Source organism: Balaenoptera physalus (genome assembly GCF_965194825.1).
Source record: "Balaenoptera physalus genome assembly, chromosome: 10".
In the NCBI taxonomy this organism is placed as follows: domain Eukaryota; kingdom Metazoa; phylum Chordata; class Mammalia; order Artiodactyla; family Balaenopteridae; genus Balaenoptera; species Balaenoptera physalus.
Window position 1 is genome coordinate 108,734,106 of NC_138889.1, and position 21,089 is coordinate 108,755,194.

At 60.3% G+C, this 21,089-nt stretch overlaps 2 protein-coding genes across 10 annotated transcripts in view; one reads left to right on the plus strand and one right to left on the minus strand.

The window, feature by feature from the left end:
* SSH3 (slingshot protein phosphatase 3) overlaps positions 1 to 11,016 on the plus strand; it is a 58,305-nt gene extending 47,289 nt beyond the window's left edge. Inside the window, exon 17 of the transcript XR_014250068.1 lies at positions 10,506 to 11,016. The gene's annotated coding sequence lies outside the window, so the exon portion shown is untranslated. The remainder of the gene's footprint in view (positions 1 to 10,505) is intronic.
* Positions 42 to 10,512, minus strand: CLCF1 (cardiotrophin like cytokine factor 1). 9 transcript variants are annotated; one of them, XM_082409791.1, is made up of 4 exons: positions 9,331 to 9,604; positions 8,380 to 8,477; positions 3,406 to 3,572; positions 42 to 1,527 (listed from the first exon to the last, which is right to left on the minus strand). In XM_082409791.1, the coding sequence occupies exons 3-4, from the start codon at positions 3,556 to 3,558 to the stop codon at positions 1,033 to 1,035; spliced, it is 648 nt and encodes a 215-aa protein (XP_082265917.1). In that variant the 5' UTR covers positions 3,559 to 3,572; positions 8,380 to 8,477; positions 9,331 to 9,604; the 3' UTR covers positions 42 to 1,032. The 9 variants fall into 9 exon arrangements, with proteins under 9 accessions (XP_082265917.1, XP_082265916.1, XP_082265912.1 ...); XM_082409790.1 differs by having other exon boundaries at positions 8,982 to 9,432; XM_082409786.1 differs by lacking the exon at positions 9,331 to 9,604 and adding an exon at positions 6,245 to 7,531 and having other exon boundaries at positions 8,380 to 8,466.
* Positions 11,017 to 21,089: the final 10,073 nt, after the last annotated feature.

The following is a 21,089-nucleotide window of genomic DNA, read 5'->3' on the forward strand; positions in this document are numbered from 1 at the left end:
GGGGTGGTGGGTGGAGGCGGGAAGGCCCAGAGAGCAAGGAGGAGAGCCAGGGGGCGGGGCAAGGCCGAGCAAAGAGATGAAGTTTTGGGGCAAGCATTTTATTTGTTAATACAAGAATAGAAATTCTGCAATAAATATCATCTAATAAATAACATCTCCAAATAAATAAATATTAATACAACAAACTTAGAGTCATGAGTGGGTGGGGCTGGGGGGCAGGGCCTGGGGGAGCTGCCCCCCCGCACCCCGAAATGCTACTGCAATGTAAACTTTCAGGAAGTTCTGTGGCTGTGGCTATGGCTGCCCTCCCCAGCCTGGGCAACCCACAGATACCCTGGGAAAGGGGGCGAAGAGGAGGCACCCTGGGGCTGGCAAGAAAATTCAAGGCAATGTCCTTTTGGTTGCCACCCTGTGCCACCGACTGCCTTGGGGACCCCTGGGTCCAGTCTGTCCCTGCCCCTCTGCTTTCAGTATTACCTCCAATGCAGATCCCACCTCTTCCATTTTTGATCCCATCTCTTCCTGTTTGGACTTGCCACTGTGTTTGTTTCCCGCATTGGATGTGTTGAGTTATTTGGGGGTAGGGGAGCAACACCCATCTAAGGAGAGCAGGGCAGCCAAAGGGCTTCACCCCACAAAGGCACGTGCGATGGTGGCCCCTCCCTGCCCTCCAGGCACGCTTCCTGGCAGTGCCACTTGAGGGGCTGGGTGGGCACTGGCAAGTGGTGGGCAGGGAGCAGGAAGCTGTGAGAGCCTTGCACCAACTTGAACCATTGTGGGCTCCCTTGAGCATCACGTCCTGTGGAAATGGGATGGGGCCTATTGCACCTCTTCCCCAGACCCGTAGGACTTAGGGAAGCGGGGAGGGGATGGGCCTTATTGCATCACACCCTCCTCCCAGTCCAGGGAGGGCTAGAGGCTCATGGCTTCTGTCTCCTGGCTCAACAAGTGTTGGTGTACGCGTTTCTCCCTCCCAGAGTGGGAGCAGGGCTTGAAGGGGGAGGGGAAAGAGACGGTGGTAAAGGTCAGGGATCAGAAGCCATGGGCCTCCAGGTGCAGGGTGACCGCGGCTGCCGGAGGCTGCATCTTCTTCTTGAGCCGGTTGAAGTCCTTGGCCGAGCGCCACAGCCAGGTCTGCAGCTCCTTCAGCAGCCAGAAGTCATCCATCTTCTGGAGGAAGTCACTGTGGGCAGGGCCAGGGGTCCAGGTGGGCTCAGTCCCGGGCAGAGGCTGGGGCAGCGGGTAGCCCAGAGCTGCCATGACGCCCGCGATGCTGCCCAGCAGGCCCTGGAGGCTGGTGCAGAAGTGGGCCAGGCTGCGGCGCAGCTCGGCCGTGGCGGCCTGGCGGTTGAGGCCACGCAAGTAGCACAGGAGGTGGCTGTAGGCCTCGTAGTTCTGGGTCAGCCGCAGTCTGTCGTTGAGGCTTCGCCACACCTCCAGGTTGACAGTGGCCCTGGGCAGAGTCTCCGCCCCCAGCCGAGGTGGGTTGAAGTCAGGCTCGTTGAAAGGGGGGCCCAGGTAGTTCAGCTGTGAAAAGGAGAGGGCAATGGGGAGGGAGGGGGGCGGAGAAGCCAGCTCGCCTGCCTGCCCGGAGATACCTGCCCCCAAAGCTGCTATTTCCTGTGTCCCCTGACACCGGCCCCACCTCCGCACTAGGCCTCTCTGTTTGTGGGCCTCCCCTAAGTTTCTCCAGGGATGTCATTTGCATGGAGGTGACAGCTGAAGCAATGGGGGTGATGAGATCTCCTATGGAGAAGTGCAGAAAGAGAATAACACGCAGGAGAAACTCAGGAAGGACGTGCTGATTGGCTGAGAGTACCAGCCTTGGGAGAGCGCCCACCGTGGGGTCGGGACAGAGAGGAAGAGGAGCCATGAGGACCCAGGAGGCCAGGCCGCAGAGGTGAAGGTGGACCAGGAGAGTCAGAGCCAAGGTGAGGAGTTCGAGAAGGCAGCAACGCTCAGCAGTGGGGCTGCAAAACAGAGAGCGAGGAGAATGAACCTTAGAAATGCCATTGGGTTTGGCAAGAAGGAGGTGCCTGACGACCTTGGAGAGAACCGTTCCAGTGGCCTGGAAGCCAGATTGCAGGGGGTTAAGGAGTGAGTGGGTGGAGAGGAAGTGGAGGCAGAGGCTGCAGACCACTCCTTCAAGAGATTTGGCAGCCCGGGGAGAAAAAGGGTCGGGAGCTAGGGGGGTAGCAGTCAAGCACAGGTTTTCTGGACGGGAAACCAGAGAGGGAAGAGTGGGTGGAAAGGCACAGGGGCCCGTGAGCATCCGAGCTGCCTTGGGTGGAAAGGCAGAGGGGCTCATGACCATCTGAGCTGCCTTTGCCCCTTGGCACGCATGGTCCACCAGCTGAAGGGCCGGGGACAAGGTACTCACTAAGGCCCCCAAAGAAGCACTCATAGGCGCAAGGCTGCAGAAGGAAGAAACTGAGGCCATCTCAAGAGTTGGGCAGGAGGAAGGGTATCGAAGACAGTCTAGGGAAGAGGAGAGAGCCTTGCCAACCCTCCGGGGAGAGGCCTGGGGCCCAGGGAAAGGGTGAGGGAGACGGTTCAGCTGGGAGAGAAAGGGAGAAGCGAGGGGCGAGGCCTGGGATAGGCAAGGGCCCGGGGGAGGTTCCCACGCTGACAAGCACAGAGACAAACTCATTTCCTCGGTGTATCCTGGGGCCGGAGCCAGCTCCCCCGCCACCCTCCTCCCCTTTCTTTCCCTGGCTCCAAAGTAGGGTCTGGGATGTGGAAGAGGAACACGGGAAGAGGGGCCAGTTCCCCACGGTCCTTGGAACCCTGACCCTCCTTCCTCCTCTCCTGGGCTCTCTGAGCACCTCTGGACCGCCCCCAGATCGTTATGGCATGGCTTCCATCCGCACCCTGAACCCCCTGCCACTCCTGGCCTGGGTTCCCTGCAGCCCCCTTCCCCCAAGTCCCCCCTAGGAGGCCCAGCTAGGATGGGAGAGGCAGACAGAAGGGAGGCCCATGGGTCCAGAGCAGCAGGGCCCCAGGTCTGGGGCAGAGACGAGCTGGAACACAGGCACGGGAGGTGGGGCCCCTCCATCCCCACCCAGCCCCACCCGTGCGCGAGAGACACCACAACACGGTGTAAACAGAGGAGACTTCCCCGGCCCCCAGGGGGAGGCGGGCGGCTGGGCCGGCAGCCAGCGGGGCGATAGGCCAAGGCGGGTGCGAGGCCTGCCCACATGCCTAGTCCTGGGGCCAGGGATGGGGAGGAGGGGGCACCCTCCCTAAGAGGGAAGGGCGGGAGATAGGCCAGACAGGGAGAGTGCTTGGAGCCAAAGCCCCTCCCCATCACCCCATCATTCACCAGGACCCCCACCGGTTGGCCTCTCTTCCCCCACTCCCATTCTTCACCCAACGCCCAGCCCCTGAGCTGCCCTGGATACTCACATAGGTCCCGGCCAAGCTGCGGAGCTGGTGCTCCAGGTAGCGGGTGAGGTCATAGGTTTTCTGGATGGAGGGGCCAGGCCCCGGGTCCCCTGTGCGGTTGAGGGCTGGCACTGCAGGGAGGTGCCAGAGCACGGCACACAGGCACGCGAGCATCCCCCACGAGTCCCCTGTGGACAAGACGGCGAGAAGCATGAGGGTGGCCCGGCCTGGTCCGGGAAGCAGCTAGCAGCCCCGCAGGTGTCTGTCCCCACCATAGGCTGGGAGGGGGGTGAGGGTGGACCACCAGATGGGAGGTGGGGGGAGTGGAGGAGGGGAGTGTTCCTGGCCTGAGAAAGTGTGTGCATGGAGGCATGTTTGTGTCTGAGGAAGAGGACTTGGCCTGTGTGTCTACCAGGAGGTACTGGAGAGTATTTGTGTGTCAGCTAAGTCGCTATGTGTGCCGACGTGCGTATGTGTGTGTGCGCACGTGCGTGCGTGTGTGTGTGTGTGTACATGGGGGGCCAGGCCAAGGGACTGCGGATCAGAATCAGTATTCCCGGGTTCCAGGTGTACCTCGGCCTCCTCTCCCACCCTCCGGGTCCCACTGCAGTTTAGGGGGAGCCAAGGGGTTGGGAAACAGCACGTGTCAGAGCTTCAAGCTGAGAGAAGTCGGCCCTGAGAGGGGCGCCCCAGAGGCGGCCACGAGTGGGAGTTGAGCCAGAGGCAGGACGTAGGGTCAAACCACCGGGGTCAGAGGCAAGGTGGAGCTGTGGACCACCAGGGGCGGGCTGAAGGACACGGGGCTGGCTCAGGCAGGCGGTGGTGGGTACATTCTGGGATTTGATTCCCAGGTGTGGAAAGTGTAGGATAGACTTAGATTGAAGGAGATTTAGTGTCACTCTGAGAGGCTGGCTGCAGCGTGGAGATCTGCCCCATTCTCCTCTAGGGTACTGGATGGGGAAAAGTGTGACCTGAATGAGACTTGGTGATCAGCCTGCAGCGAAGAGAGGGGGCAGGGGGAGGGAGAGGGGGAGGGGAGAGAGAGAGAGAGAGAGAGAATATGATGTATCTGCTGAGGAGGGCTTGTCTGCCGACGGTGCTGGAGGGTTTGGGCCCCGCAGGATACCAGAGGCCAGGGGTCAATGCTGTGAGGACAGACTAGGCAGCTGGGAAACATGATTTTCCCAGCTTTTAGGTGAGGTCCAAGGTCAAGAGCACTAGGCCAGGATTCAGTGGGCATTGTGACTGGCAGTGGCAATGAGGGTTAGGGTAGAGTAAGGCTGTAATTGGCATTGAGCTAGGTTAGGTTTAAGGACTGGGTTCCTTTCAAAGCTTCAGGTTAGTTTATTGGGATTTGGCTGACTGAGTGTGGTTGAGGCTTGAGTTCAGCTGGGGGATGTGGTTAGGTCTGGGCAGGCAGAGGGTTGGCTGGGGCTAAGGTTTGTGAATTTGTTGATTTAGCTGTCAGATGGCGTGATGCATGGCCTGTCAGCAAGAGGAGGGCTAGTTTGGGCTTTGAGCTTGGGTAGGTGTGAGATCACGAGCGGTTTCTTTCTTCTAGTTTATATTATATACTGTCAAATTTTCTACAATAACATACGTTGCTTTGATAGAAATAAGTTGGATGGGGGTTTAACAATTTGATTGTACTTAAGATAAGTGTGGAGTTAAGAAAGGACTAAGACTAGGTAGGTTTAGACTTAGTCATAACGCTGGGTCAGGGCTTTAGAGAGGGTTACAAACGAGGAGGGGTTTAGGATTCACACTCTATGGAATGTCTCTTACAGAGCGCAGGGCTCAGGTGGGAACTTTTGCAATGGCGCAGCTGGTCAGTCCTGACTCTTTCAGATGCTTTACTGGCTGGCTTCACGGATAGAATGCAGTAGCAGGGCTGCCACTAGTCTCAGGAACCCTGCCCTCTCGGGTGGAGGGCTCTTGGTTCGAGGGTGTGTGTGTCTGTGTGAGTGTGTGTGTGCCACCCACGTGTGTTTTAGGACAGAAAGCAGGATCAGCCTCATAACTGCTCCCTGGGGAGACAGGCTCCCCTTTTCCTCTTCCCCACCTGCAGCCTGTGGCTTCCCTCCCAAATGGTCCTTTCCTCATTCTTCCTTTCCACCCCTAGCTCTTGCTGACTCTCTGAGTTCCTTCCTATTCTCCGTTCTTCACATCCCAACACAATTCCAGGCCCTTCTCCTCTGCTGCCTTTAGCCTGGCTATCTGGCTGAGTCACCTCCAGGATCCTCTGGGTACAATGTGGGGTTAGTTTCAGAGGCTGGAGACCTGCTGAGGTGGGCAGCGGTCCTTGCAGCCTTGAGGTAGCTTTCAGGATTGAGTCTGGTCTCTTTCCGCAGTTAGTGGCAAGGCCGAGGGTCCCAGCTGAAGCAGCAGTGGAGAACTAGGCTCGCCTCTTTACCCCACCCTGCTCCAGGCAGCCCTGCTAGCCAGAGTTCTGGAACTGGGCTCTGCCTGGCCCACGGTGGGAGGGGGTGGGTAGGGGTGGGGGTCAGGAACCCAGCTCTGGGCCTTGTTTGCCCCCTCCCCTTCTGGGCCCTGCGGGACATCCCTAGGGAGGACTGGCTCCCTATACAGGGACAGCAGGGGGAGAAGCCTTTGGCAAAACAAGAGCGAAGTCATCTGGGCAGAAAAACGGCTCGTGAAATTAACCAGACAAGGCCGGTGTTTCCAGGAATATTTCAGTTCTGAGGTAACTGTGTCACTGAAGGCTGGTGGGGGGGGGGCCGGGGGGGGAAGCTGAAGGAGCTGTGGGATCGACCCATGGAGAGAGACAGAAAGAGGGAAGGAGCCTCAGAAATCCAGAGGGAGAAGAGGCCAGGAGAGGAGTAAGGTGACAGGGCTCTACCCTCTATTAGGACAGCCTCCACTCTGGGCAAGATGTCCCATATCTTAGGCAGCAAAACTGAAAGCCGTCTGGGGCAGAGAACACCTGTGGTTTAGTCGTGAGCACCGGAACTCAGCACAGCTCTCCGCTTGCCTACGTTCCTAGGAGGGCAAGCACAGTGGGCATCCTGGAGCCCTCACATCCATCCTCCTCTCCAGGCTCATGGTGTGCAGGTGGACCGGCCACCGGGGGCTGTGTCCTGGGCCCCCTCCCCGAGTCCTGGCCCCCCGCCCAGCCCCCGCCCCAGCTTTGCTTCTGGCTGCTGCCCACTGATTGTTTACATCCCGTCTTCCCCTGTGTTTATAAATCCAGCTGAGCACGTGAAGAGCTAATGAGAGCAGCTCACGTTTCCTGCTGCAGCCCCCCCACCCCCGATCCTGGCCCCCGCCCGGGCCAGCCCCTAATTCCATCCAGATCCCTGGGCCCTGGGAACCGAGGCCCCCCCTCATGAACACACACACACACACACACACACACACACACACACACACGCTCAGCCCACGCAAGCGCATGGCCACCCTGACACCGCTACACAGGCAGGCATACCCGTGTACGCGTGTGTTTAGGCAGCTGCCCCCTCAGCCTGTCTCCCCCAGTTTGACCTCACGCAATGGAGGTAGGGGGCTCAGCAGTGCAAATGCGCCAGGGTAGTCAGGGTGGGCAGGACAGGTCAGCCAGGAGCCCGTGCACCTGGGATTGGTGGCTAAGAGCCATCAGCCCAACAGGTAGGAGCCAGGGAGGCATTGCAGAGCTCCAGAGGTGTTGGGCTGAATGTGGGAGCCAGAGGAGAGGCCCCACCCTCAGGCCAGACCAGGACCGGCATCCTGGTGACCTTGGAGGGGTCTGTTGAGGTGCGCTGAGGGGACGAGCGGTTTAGGGGGTGGTGGGTCCACTGTGGTGTGAGATCCAGGAAACGGCCCTGGGGGTCACCTCCCAGCCCCCCTTCTAAGGGAAGGGCCCAAAGAAACAGCCCATCTTTCCTTGTCCTCTAGGCTGGCTGCCCTCCCCTCTGTTCCTTCTCTCCCTTCCATCCTCTCCTTGGTTCCCTATCCCCCAGGCAACTGAGAATCGGCTTAGTGAGTGGGTACACGTGGGCCCAGAAGTCAGGAGACCTCACTTTGTCACCAGCCCATCAGGTGACTGGGCTTGTGTGAAGGGGTTGCACTATGCATGCGAAATTCCAAACCACGTGACGCTCCATCTCTGCCGTGCTCTTCAGCAGCCCCCTCCCTGCCCTTCTCGTCCAGCCTAAATGACAGAAGAAGAAACTGAGGCCCAGGGAAAGAAACAGATGGGCGGGCCAGCCTCCCAGACTTGTGGAGTCCATTCCCACCCAGGAGTTGGGCTTTTGTTGGAGCAAGAGGGTCTGGATCGTGCTGCAAGAGGACCCTGGGTGGAGCCGGGGAGCTAGGCAGCCAGCAGAAGGCAGGCACGGGGGCAAAATGAAGGAAATAGTCCGGCCACTGTGTGGGTGTGCTTGAAAGGGTGTTGTTATCCAGCGGCTATGGGAGGGGCTCAGAGGGAGCGTGCAGGAGCCAGGGTGTGAATAGGCAGGTGGGATTGTGGGGAGGAATGTGAAGTGTCACTAACGGAGTAGCTGGTGCGGAGGGGTGGTGTGCAGAAGTGTGAACGGGCCCAGCGCAGGGCTCTGCCAGGGGGAGAGGGAGCCACTACATCAGTTGGGAGGAGAGACTTCTGGGGCTGCTGGGTGACAGTTGCTGCCACCTCTGCCTGGTGCCCGTTTCCTCCCCTGGTTGAGTGCCTGGCTCCAGGGCAGCGAGGGTGTCTGAGCCAGTGGGGGGAATGGGTCTGATCTGTCAGGGGGATGTATCCCTGTGTCCTACGGGGGCGGGGGGGCGACAGTTGTGTGCTCCTGGAGCCGGGAGGGCTCCGCCTCGCCGGGCTCCAGGTGGCCGCCTCCCAGGTCCGTGGGGACAGTGAAAGCTCAGAGGTGTCAGCCTGTATGGGTCAGGGTCAGAGAGCGCCTGACAGAGGAGTGGGTCCAGTGCCTCCAACCACAGCCTCTCTCCGAGGCTCGGACCGCTCCTGCCGAGCCGAGCCTCCAGCCCCCTCCCCTCCTGGCAGCCCCCTCCTACCCCAGGGGGGAGGGCCAGGCCAGGCGCAGGAGGAAACAGGGACGCGTCCTCTGGGATTGGGAGTCTGGGGAGGGCTTCTGGAGCGCAGTGTGGAGTTGCTGGGAAGGAAGGTAGGGAGAGCAGGGATGAGGGGACTCTGGCGAGGCCCGGGGACTTGGGGTTTCCCTCGAGGGGCTCGGCCCGAGAACCCGGCCGGCCCTCCCCCCTCGGCGGTGACCTCTCGCTCCCGGCCCCCTCCCCGAAGCGGCGGCGCCTTCCCCCTGTGTGGCCCCGGCGCCCCCGGCCCCGCCCCCGGTCCGCTCCCGCCCGGTCTCTCCCTTCCCGGCGGCGGGGGCGGGGGCGGGGGCGGGGTCCAGGGCGCCGGGCTCCCGGCTCGGCCGGGCCGCTGCCCTTTCCCGCGCGTCAATTCCCTGCCCTGCCCGCCCGCCCTCCCGCGGGCCGCCGGGGCCGAGCGGCCGCTGCCTCCGCTCCCCGGCCGGTGACAGACTTTCCTGCCCGGTCCGGCCGGGCTGCGCCCGCCCCCCGCACTAATCACTCCCAGGCCACGGCGGGCCGGCCCGGGGGGCTCGCTGCCGCCTCCCGCCCCGCCGCCCGGCCCCTACCTGCCGCCGGCTCCCCCGCTGCGGGCAGCATGGTGGGCTCCGGCCGCGCGGCGCGCAGCGAGGAAGCCACGACTCCCGCGGCCCGGCCCGGACCAGCCAGGCTTCGCTCTGCCCTCCGCCCTCCTCTCTCCTCTCGCCCGCCCTCCTTCCCGCCCTCCCCTCCCGGCGGGCCGGGGAGGGAGAGCGGCGCGGCCCGAGGTGTCGGCCTCTCCTCGCCTCCCGCCGGCCCGGCCTCGGGCTCCCCGTGCCTCCCTCCCTCCCTCCCTCTTCCTCTCCCGGCCCCCTCCTCCCCGCGCGCCGCGTCTCCCTCCCGCAGCCCCGCTCCCGCCTCGGACTCGCTCTCCCCGACTTCTGCGCGGGGCTCTCTCCTCCGGGATCCCGCGACCCCGCCTCGCCGGGCTCCAGGTGGCCGCCTCCCAGGTCTGCGGGTCGCCGGGGCTCCCCGCCGAGCGGACTCAAGGAATGCCGCGTCCCCGCCCGGCCCCTCTCGAAGGCGCCCGGCCGTGCCTCCCCTGGCCCGAGCCCCGCTGGCGGGGGCAGCGCCAGGCTCCCCGGCCGGGCCCCGGCTCGGGACTCCCGGGGGGAAGGACGGGAACCGGATCTCGCGGCTCCCGGGCGGGGTGGTGGGGGGCCGGGGCCTCGGACGCCTGGCTCCTACCTGCTCGGAGGTCCATGGGGCTGGGGGCCGGGCGGGCCGGGCGCGGCTCCTCTCCCGGAGGCTGGCGGAGTGGGAGGGCGAGCCTCGGCTCCGGCGAAGCTTTAATAATCCCATCCGCCAGGCCCACTCGCAGGTTTTTTTCGCTCGGTTTCGGATTTTTTTTTTTTTCGGTGTGGGACATTCTGCAAACTTTTTTTTTCTGACGTGTAAAGCTGTAACCACAAATTGTAGCGGCCCTCCCCGGGGTGGGGGGAGGAGGGGGGAGGAGGGAAGGGAGGGCTTCTGGGTCTCCTCTCCCTCCCACAACACCGAGGGGGGGTGAGGTGAGGCGAGGCTGCGGCGGTACCACCCTGGGCCTCCTGGGGGAGGGGGCGGGAGGGCATCAGTGCTTCTGCAAACTCCCAAGAGCCAGGGGAGTGAGCCGGCCGCTCCTTTTCTTCTCCCTCGGTGTCGGCCCGGGGAGCCTGCCCCCTGCCCGGCGGGGTCCCAGCTCTCACCCTACCTCTGCCTCCACGTCTCTAACCTTCCCTCCCCTCCCCCCCTCCCCCTCCCCCTGAGTAAATGCAATGACACATCCTCCCAAATGCCAGCGAGCTGGCTTCGAAGCAAGTGATGGTGTTTTTCCTGCTGCCCTTTGTCTGGGCTGACCGCCCCCCTTGCCTATTGTCCCGCCGCCTGTCCCATTTCCAAAAGCTGAGGCTAAGCGAGGCTCCGGGGCTGGGGCAGGTCACTAACCGGCTCACAATGCCCCGTGGGGGGCAGGAAGAGGGCAACACAGGCCCACTGCCCAGCGTGGAGGAGAGAAGAGGGCACTTGGCTGAGGGTTTTTCTCTCAAGTTCACAGGGTTCTTCATTCTTCTTCCCAGCCACCAGGAGAGTGCTCATGGGTGGGGGATTTGTAATTCATTAATCAGCACGAGGCACCGGACCAGTTTCAACACCAGAGGCTTCAGGGGTGACTCAGCGGGACCGTTCGAATTCAAGGCGATGGACAGACCAAGAGTCCCCACTTGTGAAATGCTTCCCCAAGAAGCCATTCGGCTTTCTCCTGCCTTTGGGGCTTGGGTTGTAGGTTTTTTCCGGTGCTGGGGTGGGGGTGGTTTGAGTGTGGAGTGCTCTCCCTCCGTCCTTCCCTCAGGCCTGGGTTGGGACTTGCCGGGCGGGATCCCTAGGGGACCCATAGCCTAGACCCTCCCTGGAGGGTCTCCCTTCCTCCCTGTACAGAAGGCTGCCAAGGACCGTGGAAAGGAAACAGCTCTCATCTGGGGGCTGCAGACATCCCCACTCCGTGACTTTTCTTGGGGGACGGTCATTTGGTCTCCAAGGCTTGAGTGCTCTAGAACGGGACCGCCAATTAAATTACTTGGTAATAAGTTGCTTTTGTTGTTGTTTATTTGCTGTTTCAAGGAGGGAGAGGTGGTGGGCCAGACCTGAGAGGTGATTCCTCTCTGGAATAGCATCAGAGCCTGCGCTCACCACTCCTGCCCTGGGCCCCCACCCCCCTGCCCCGAGAAGGAAGGGCACCGTGCCCACCCTGCCATAGCCCCTCCAGCCTGTGGGTCAGAGCAGGCAGCGTGGGCATGACCAGCACTGGGTTCCCAGGGCAGCTCTTCCCTTTTCTGCACTTCGAGAACTGGGATGGGGGGGTTGGGGGGGTGGGGAAGAAGTTTGTTTTCAATTACCTCACTGGAGTGGGACAGACTTTGTTGTTGGGTTTGTTTTGGGTTTTTTTTTTCCGCTTTCTTTCTTTTATTTCCTAAACGAGGAGAAAATGAGCTGAGAAAGGGGAGCTGGTGGGGGGTTGGGGGCAGGAGATTTTCTGGGGCGTCAGGAGCAGCTCTGATGAAACCTGCCTTGGAGGGGCCCTTTGCAAAAGTGCTGGGTGGGGGGCCTCCCTCCCGCCCCTCCCTCAGCCAGAACGCCGTGGAGTTTGAATGACATTCTTGGCCAGTGAGCCCGAAGATCTTCTGATGCCCAGGCCAAGGTCAAGGAGGCAGATGCCCAGTGGGTGACTGGCACTGAGGCTGGCCAGGAGGTCCCCTAGCAGCCACCCTTTCAGAGGGAGGGAGCCACAGAAGGGAGGGGAGCGGGAGGGGGAGAAGGGAGCCTCTCAAGTCCTTCTCCCCTGGTGTGCAGCCTGCCCCGAGTGTCTGCACAGACAATGTGGTTTGGATTTGGCTGAGCCCCTCAGCACCTTATAAAGCACCTTGCTGAGTCAGGGAGAAAGCAGCCCCAACACGGGAGAGGAGGAGGGGCCGGGGGAGAAAGGGGAAAGAGGGAGAGGGGAGCCGAAGGAAGGGGGGTGCTGAGGGAAGAGGAGGGAGAAAAGAAGGGACGGGGCAGGAGACACAAAGAGGAGCGGACTGCAGTGGAAGGGGAGGAAAGTTTCCCATGCCTTCACCCCCGCCAGCAAATGTTCACCTCGGGAGTCGAGAGAGAAAGCCTCGGTCTGCAGGAACCAAGGGCTGCAGCTCTGAAGTGGGGACCCAGGCCAGCTGGGTGCAGGGACAACTGGCTTTCCACACAGCCCCGGGCTTGGTGCCGTGACCCTACAAGCTGGGGAAGTCGTGTTCTCCCTCTGCCTCTTGTCTGGACTCGCATCCCTGCCCTCTCCCCTCACCTGGCTGGCGGGGAGTCGGGGGGGGCAAGCCTCTCCCCTCCCCCATCTTCCCTACTGCCAAAGGGAAAATCAACTCCGTCTCCAAGCTGCCAGTGCCCCTCTGCCATGTCTGGGCAAAGGCAGCAGGCTAGGAGCTGCCAGTTGGTTTGGGGTAGGGGCTAGAATAAAGACTGTGCCTTTATTCTGCCAAATCCCAAAGGGGGCTGGGCTGAGGGAGTTGCGGGGAGAAGGGAGAAGCAGAGCAGCGAGACCCCCTCCAGGCTTTCTGTGGGGTGGTGGGCACAGGTGGCTGCCCTCTGATTTCCAGCTGGGGACCTTGGGGAAGTTCCTGCACCCCTGTGGCTCTCAGAAAGGGATGTTTGTTCGGGGCCCTGCCAGCTCTCACGATCTGGGATTGCTGCTGGGGGCAGGGCAGAGGTTAGAGGAGACACTGGCCCCCTGAGCTCCAGATCCATCTGTCCCACGAAGCGTTGCACAGGTATTTCCTGAGCCCCTGCTGGGTGCCAGGTCCTGTAAAGGACAGAGAGACAAGGAAAACCCACCCTTGCCTTCAAGAATCTCACAGTCTTGTGACAAGGGACACTCATTAAACTGAGATCAGAGGATGAGGAGGGGAGAGCTCTGGGAGGAGGTGGAGCTTCTGGGTGGAAATGTGGCTGGATGGCAGGAGGGGCAGCGGCAACCAACCACAGGCCGAAGCCCCACGGTGGGTGGTACTGGGCGTAGCTCACGGGGCTGCCTGCAGTGGGCAGAGGGCACAGGGCAGGACTGGGAGTCAGGATGCCAGGCTTCCAATTGGGCGGCAAGCCTGAGGACAAGCCCACCACCTCTCAGCAGAATGCGCTATGACCACCTCTGCCTCCCTTCCCACGGGATGGTGGGAGTATCAGCGAGCTGCTGAGGAGGATGCTGCTTTGATGTCCTCTCTGGCCTTCCAGACTTCAGTCCTTACCCTCCGCAGGGGGTAGAGGTCAGGCCTCAAAGCGTGTGCCTGGGTAGGGGGCAGGGCTGGCACCCAGAGACGACTGAGCTGCCCTCCAAGGGGCTGGGGGTGAGTCAGTGTTGGCTCAGGGACAGGCTAGGGTTCCACCCCTCCCTCCTGCCTCCCCTCCTTCCCCCATAACTGGCATCCCCAGGGAAGGCTCTCTATATGCCCCAAAGGCCCCATGTCCCACACAGATGCAGAACTGGCAATAAAGGGGCCCTGACCCCTCGGGGGTCTGGGGAAGCCTCTGGTCCAGTCCCCTCCTGGTAGGTGAGCAGGAGTGTGGTATTGGAGAAGCCCACAGAGATGAGTAAGGACATTCACTCGTTCATTCATTTGTTCACCAAACATTCCTTGAGTTCCAACTCTGTGCCAGGTGCCAGGGACACAGAGAGGAGGCCTAGGAGGCCCTGGGGTCGAGAGGCAGAGGCTGGCCTGTGCGCAGGCAGGAGAGGCAGCGGCCCGCCCCACAGACTCCGCCAGCCTGCTGCAACGCCTGGCATTCCTTGGTGACACGCTGCTCCTTTGCGCCTCTCAGGCTTAACTCATGACAAGCGTTGAAACGTACTGAGCTGTCACCACGAGTCAGCTTCTGTGCTAAGGCTTTATGTGAATGATTTCACTCCATTCTTACAATAACCCTGGAAAATAAGAACTGTTGTTTCCCCATTTTACACACGAGGGGACTGAGGCTTGGTAAGATGAAGTCACTTGTCTAAGGTCACACCAGGAGGTAGAAGCAGGGCTGGAACTGAGGACCATTTGCCTTCAGCACCTCGCCCTCTTAACTGCCCCCACGGCGCAGGCGCGCAGGGACTGTTGAAAGGAGAAGAGGCTGGATGCGGAGACAGCAGCACGTGCTGAGCACCGAACCTGGGGCACGCCTGGTCGCTCTCTTCAGGACACGAGCACGTTCTCTGGGACAGAGAGTCCCCGTGTGCCTGGAGCAGGAGACCTGGGCTCTCCTGCCCGCGACCCGCCACACACGACTGACTGGGCCAGCCATGCCACGTGGCCCTCCTGGGTCGGTGAGAGGTGCCAGCCCAGGACCACTCCAGTCCCCTCAGCTGGGATTGTAGATTCCGCGAGCAGAGCAGTGAGTTTGAATCATGGAATGAGCACTGAGCTGGAAGGCAGACGGCCGCCTGCGCACAGAGCGTACGCAGGCAAGGCGTACAAGGCTGTGCCTCCTGAGGGCCAGAGCGGCCGTGTGGCCTGCAAAGCGAGCCGCCGCCAGGGACTTGCACCCCAGGAGGGGCGCCCCTCCACCGTTGCGGCGCATGCTCCAGCGTGACTGTGCAGGCGCAGGGGCCACCGAGGGCAGCAGGGGGAGGAAAGGCGGCGGGGAGTGCACTTTCCCCTTTCTTCCAGGGGCAGGAGCCCAGAGGGCCCTGCCTCACCCTGAGCTGGCTGTGATGTCAGCGGAAACCCCGGGGCCAAAGGCCTCCTCCTACCTTAGCAATAGCCCTGCGTCCCCCACCTGCACCTGGCCCAGCTCAGGCCTCCCGAGATAAACGGCGCCCACAGCCCCTGCCTCCCAGCCGAGGAGAGGAACCAGGTCCTGCTGCCTGCCTCTCCCCTGCCCTACCTGGGCTTGCTCCCCGTCTGCAAGGATGTCAGGGTGATGGGTGTGTGAGGAGGACAGTGGCAGGAGGGATACCCCCAGGGGCTCCACCACCACCCCCGTCGTCCGCCAGGAGCTCCCCCGCCATTCTCCGGGATGCTCCATTGCCCGGACAACCCATGCCTCGGGCTCTGTGACTCCAGCACCCGGCAGAGGAGTGGGGTTACCTCTCCCTTATCCTGCAGGAAGATCCTTGTCCTGCCCTGCTGAGTCACTGCCGGCCCCTCCCGCTCTGTCCCCTCCTTCAGCCTTCTCAGGCTTTCTCCAGACTGTCTGGGTTCCACAGGGGCCCCGGGGGGGGGGGGAGGGGGGCAGAGGACAGACTGCACTTGGCACCTCTGGGGGGCTGTCCCAGCACCGCTGGGAGCTTGACAGCACGTGAGGGTGCCGCTCCGCCTTCACCAGCTGTGTGACCTTGGGCGAGCCACTTGACCCCTCTACACCTCAGTTTTCTCTTGCATAAGACAGGGGAGATGATAATGGTGCCTTCCTCAGAATAAGGGATGATTGAGTTAACACAAGTCAAATCTCTGGCACTTAACACGCGACAAGGTTAAATATTATTATTATCTGCCCTTCATGCCCTATCCTCCCGCCTCTGCTAATGATGTGCCCCGACCCCTGCAAGCCTCCATGTCTACAAGTCTGTCTGTCTGTACCTACTCTGTTCTTTGCATTCTGCCTTCTTCCTGAGGCCTGTCCCCAGCACCCCCAGGCTGACTCCCCACACTGGGCACAGACACAGAACTCTAGAGAGTTCTGGAGTTGGGCCGCTGCTCAGCTTTCCTCCAACGACAAATGATCCTGAGCATCTGCTTCCGGCATCCCAGACAGCCTCCTCACAGGGGGTCAGTGTCTTGGAGGAGGGCCGGCCGGAGCGGGAAGGATGGACACAGGGAGGTCCCCCTCGTGATCCTCAGCACAGCACCCTGAGCACGCGTCAGCTTCAGCCGCTGACGGCTGCAAAATGAAAATTTCACTGTTAGATGAAACAGGGACTCAAGAGCTCGGACAGGTGTGAGAACGGCTGTAGTGCCGAGAAGGGGGAGGTCAGAGGTCAGGGGGATGTCAAGGGAGACTTTGAGGGTGGCTGGGGAGAAGCCGAGCAGCCAAAGTTGGGGAACCACACCTGGCCTGGAACCGGTTCCTGGGCCGGGAGGAGCTGGCAGTCGGGCCTGTGGGGCTCAGTCGCCCCCCTCAAGGCTTTCTGAAGCACCTCCTGTATGTGCCCGCGGAACAGCGTGGTCCTACGGAGACCGCACCCTGCCCACCAGGGGCTGGGGGTCTGCAGGGACAGAGGGAAGATGGCTCCAGAGCCGCCCTGCTCTTAGTGGCCTCATCCCCACCCTGCCCTCAGTTCTCTGAAGTCTCTCCTCCTTCCCGCACCCCCCGCCCCCGGCACCGTAGGAAGCCCCCCTTGGCCAGGGAGGATGCCTTCTGGGCCCCTCCCTCCTTGGGCGCCTAGCCCCGTGTTGGACACTGAGCTGGGACCCTCGGGTGCCTGCTTGCCCTCCCCAGGGCAGACCAACCTGGTCTCTGTGCTGGAAGCTGGGACTGGACACGGTGTCTGTCTCCCTCTGCTGGTCCCTTAGGGGACAGCCAGGACAGGGCGCTTTCCCCAGAGCGGGTGGTCCCATGGCTCCCGAAACAGCGGATGGCGAGGGAGGGGGGCACTGAGGAAAGGGCCTGGGGGCTCAGGCTGGGCTGCAGGCTGTAGGAACACCGACACTGCTGCCCGGGTCCCCTCGGCCCAAAGCCGGCCTCCAACAGGGGCCCCGAGGGGTGGTCTCAGGGAGGCCAGGTCGCCTCCCTGATGCTTTCCCCACGGGCCCACAGGCCACAAACAGCTTCCTTCCCTTCTAACCCATGAATGGAGCTGTCATCCACAGATTTATCTAAACCTTTTGTGAAGCTATTTATACTTCCAGCCGAGACCACATCTTGGGGTAATGAGTTCCATCGGAGTCCTCCCCTGCTGGGTGAAGCACGCTGCCTTTGATTTGTCCTAAACTTACCTCACTTGTGCTCCAAGGGGGCCCTGTAACTCCAGCATGCCAGGTTTTGGTGAACAAGCCTGAGCTTCCCCTTCCCATCAGCGGGTTTAAAAATTCCATCCCGTCTCCCTCCACCTTCAGCCCTGCAGTCTGAAGGGACCTGGTCTCTGACCTGTGCCTGGAGCCTGGCAGTGTGGGCACAGCCATTACCTCATGCCAGCCTCCAGCAGCTGGTGGGGCAGAGGGCACACCGAGGGCCCAGAATCAAGGGGCGTAGAATCAAGGGGCGGCACGCAGCCCCGCCTACACCCACGCCTCTTCTTGGGGCTGACTTTTACCCCAACCCCAATTCTCTGAGTATTTTCCAGTTCGTGGCCTCCAGAACTTTCCTCTGTAATGTTTCTGTGGGGGGATTTCCCTCTCAGTTCCTAGTATGGATTCATCCTGGCTTCGTCCGTGCTGATGATGTATTTTGTCCCTGGTCCTGACCCCAGAATACCATGAGGGGGTCACGCCAGAGATGGAGGTGCTAGGACACAGCAATCACAGTAACAGCAACACTGACCGTGTGAACTAAGGGCTTTATTTATTTACTTTTTGGCTGTGTCGGGTCTTTGTTGCTGCACGTAGGCTTTCTCTAGTTGCGGCAAGCGGGGGCTACTCTTGGTTGTGGTGTGCGGGCTTCTCCTTGGGGTGGCTTCTCTTGTTACGGAGCACGGGCTCTAGAGCGCAGGCTCCGTAGTTGTGGCGCACGGTCTTAGCTGCTCCGTGGCATGTGGGCTCTTCCCGGACCAGGGCTCGAACCCATGTCCCCTGCATTGGCAGGTGGATTCTTAACCACTGCGCCACCAGGGAAGTCCCTGGCTTCAAGTCTTGTAACCTCTCTGAACCCTATACTCTTGGGGCATCTGCCCTATGTTTATTAAACCACTGCTATGTGCCAGGCTTGTTCTGGTTGCTGGGAGAAATGCCAGTGAACAAGAAAGGCCCAGGCAGGGCTTGCCTCTGGGGGCTCGAGGCACCTGGTGTGCCACAAAGGCATGATAGGTGGGCAAGTAGAGCCCCACCAGCTCAGTGCCCCCAGCAGCTCAGAGCTCCCTTGCCCACTCGGCAACCCCAGAGTCACCAGGCAAATCCCGTCTCCCGTGTGCGCAGCCCAGCAGACTCTGCCAGAGGCTTTGGCACAGTCAGGCCCTCTGGTTTGTCTCTCTCCAGTCGAGTGGAAGCCCAAGAGGGCAGGGATTTTCATCATGTGCTTTCTTTCCTACACTTAGGAAAGCGTGTCTAACACGTGTTAAATGAACGAATTACTGAGCTCTGAGGATTCTGCGATTTCAAACGTAACCAGTTGAGTGAGAAACGGTGGTTGAACGGAAGAAATTTCCAGACAGAAAATTAGTTTAAAAGTTTGAAATGGTAACCACCTTCATCCGTTCCATATCCACCTCTGACATTCACACACACACACACACACACACACACACACACTCCCACACAATCACATACTTGTGTACTTGCAGGAGACCACCTCTATTGTGGGGTATGGTGAAGACCGTAAGAATGTGGGATTTGAAAGGATCTTGAGAGAGCATCTCATCCAACCCCCTCATTTTATCAAGGAGGAAACAGGCTCAGAGAAGGGCCTCAACTTGCTTGAGGCTGTCTGTAGCAGGGCTGGAGTCACAAGGTCCTCGTTCCCCGTTGTGTGTTCTCCCTTCTGGACCTGAAAGGCCTTTTTGGCTATGCCAACTGCAAGCCTGGAGAGGCTGCTTGGCCTCCAATTGGAGAGCTCCCTTCCAGCCCCACAGCCTGGGGGAAGCAGGCCTGCCAATTCCAGCTCCTCTCCAGGGCTGTGGCTAGGTGATGGGCTCAGGGAAGCCGAAAGGCCCCCTCAGGATCACAGTACATCAAGGTGGGAAGGGACCTCAATGAGTATCTCGTGCCACCAACCACAAAGTACAGCCGCAGAGACAGGAGGGACTCGCCCAAAGTCACACAGCAAGTCAGCGCTGAAGCACAGACCAGAGACCCAGAACTCCCGAGTCCCAGCTCTAGCCTCTTTTCTCATGTCTGAACCCTTCAGAAGGGTCAGGTGATTCCCAGCTTTTAGCAGGTGTGTGTGTGCAGCGTAAGAAAGACTCATCAAAAGTCTTAAAGCGCTGGGAATTCCCTGGTGGTGCAGTGGATTAGACTCCGTGCGCTCCCAATGCAGGGGGCCCGGGTTCGATCCCTGGTCAGGGAACTAGATCCCACATGCACGCCGCAACTAAGAGTTCACATGCCTCAACTAAGGAGTCCGCCTGCTGCAACTAAGACCCAGCACAACCAAATAAATAAATATTTTTTTTTTAAAAAGAAAAGAAAGTCCTAAAGCATTTATGTCTCCCTCTCCCTCCCCCCGGGGCCTTGCTCCAAAGACCTTGAGGCCACAGGACCCTACTGGTCCCATAGGTGTCAGGGGCAGAGGCACGGGTGTGCGATTAGTCACACCTTCCCCTCCCTGCCTTCCAAGGAGTTTTGGCATCTATCTTCTGTTCCAGCTGGGCTGCTCCGGCAATGGCTGTGGGGAAGAGGTGGAGAAGCCATGAAGGCTCTGCTGATTTTCACTGGAATAAAAAGAGAGAGGGCGAGATCCAGAGAGAAGGAGGAAAGTAAGGAAGAGAATAACGAATGCTAGGTTCCTTGGGTGGGAGGGTTTGCACATAACGTGGGGAGACAGCTATCGTCCACGGAAGGGTTGGACTGTGGGACTGTGGGAAGAGGTTGGAAGTTTTGTTCCTTTCATCACAGCACCGTGCTACGTGCTACGAGGGAACCAGAGGCAACTCAGCTACACTTGGGTCACACACCTATTCACTGAACGCATACTTACTGATCACCTGCTGAGGGCCAGGCCCTGTGGGAGGCAGAGGGATACAGTAACAAACAAAACAGACTAGGTCCCTGCCCTCATGGGGCTGACATACTAGGGGCATTAAAGAAGTAGACACTATGAAATAATGTTGAGTTGGGATAAGTGCTGTGGATAACCCAGAGCAAGGGCTTGGCTAGACAATGCGGGTGGGTGGGGGTGGAGGGGGAAGCAGAGAAGGCCTATCTGAGGATGGGCAACTGAAGCTGAGCCCTAGGAAGAGAAGGCGCCAGCATGGGAGAAGGGGAAAGAGCATTCCAAGTGGTGGGAACAGCTTTGCAGAGACCCCAAGGTGGAAAAGGATGTGGTTGGTTCAGGGAACTGATGGGGCCAGTTCTGCTGCACAGGAAGGCCACAGACAGGTGGAGAGATGGGTGGGGCCAGCTCCTTCCTGCAGGTTTGGGGTAAGGGGTTTAGAATTTTTTGGGGGGCGGCCAGGACTCACGGCTTGCTGGATCTTAGTTCCCCCACCAGGGATTGAACCCATGCCCTCAGCAGTGAAAAGCGTGGTGTCTTAACCACCGGACTGCCAGGGAATCCCCAAGGGGTTTAGATTTGATGGCAAGTATAGTAATTGGGAACCACTGCAGGGTTTACACCAGGGAGAGGCATGACACAATTGACATTTTAGGAAGGTCACATTGATGCTGCTTGGAGAGAGGACTGGAGGGGACAGGGAACCACCCAGGGAGCTCCCACAGTCATTCGGGTGAGAGATGATGGTGGCCTGAGCCAGGACGATGGCCGTGGACCTGGGAGAGGAGGACGAAGTTGCCATCTCTGTGAGAGGCAGAGCAGTCAGGGCTTGCTGGAGGCTTGTAGTATGTAGGGTGCGGGACAGCATGGGGTCAAGGATGACTCCAGGGTTACTGACCTAAATGTCTGGGTAGAGGTGGTACCATTTACACGGACCCCCCCTAAAAGGCAAGAATAACCTCCCCCAGTGCTCCTGAGGGAGCAGAGCTGAGGGCAAGGAGAGGAAGAAACAAAGTGGGGTCCAGAACTGCAGGCCAGGAGCAGGAGGGCAAGGGGCCCACAGACAAACACGGCCTCCTCACTGGGGACAGTACCAGAGAGGCAAGTCCAGATGGGCACTAAAGGAACGCAGTGGTGCCCAGGGCCCTTCAAAGCACACTGGGTGCTGCAGGGAACTAGAGGTCAGGGAGCCCCTCCAGGACTTCCCTTCCAGTTCACGCAGCGGAGGACTGAGGCCCAGGACTAGGGGAAGACCTGCCCGCCGATGAAGCCCCTGCTTTGGCACAGTCCCTTGGTCGTTTTTCAAAGGGCCACATACGCATGCGTCTACCCTCAGAAAA

Coding starts and splice junctions, on each gene's coding strand:
- CLCF1 (XM_082409783.1), bottom strand. CDS start 9,753: ATGGGATTATTAAAGCTTCGCCGGAGCCGAGGCTCGCCCTCCCACTCC. Junction 3,573..8,981: donor AGCGGGGGAGCCGGCGGCAG/GTAGGGGCCGGG, acceptor TCTTGTCCACAG/GGGACTCGTGGGGGATGCTC. Junction 1,528..3,405: donor GCAGCTTGGCCGGGACCTAT/GTGAGTATCCAG, acceptor TCCTTTTCACAG/CTGAACTACCTGGGCCCCCC.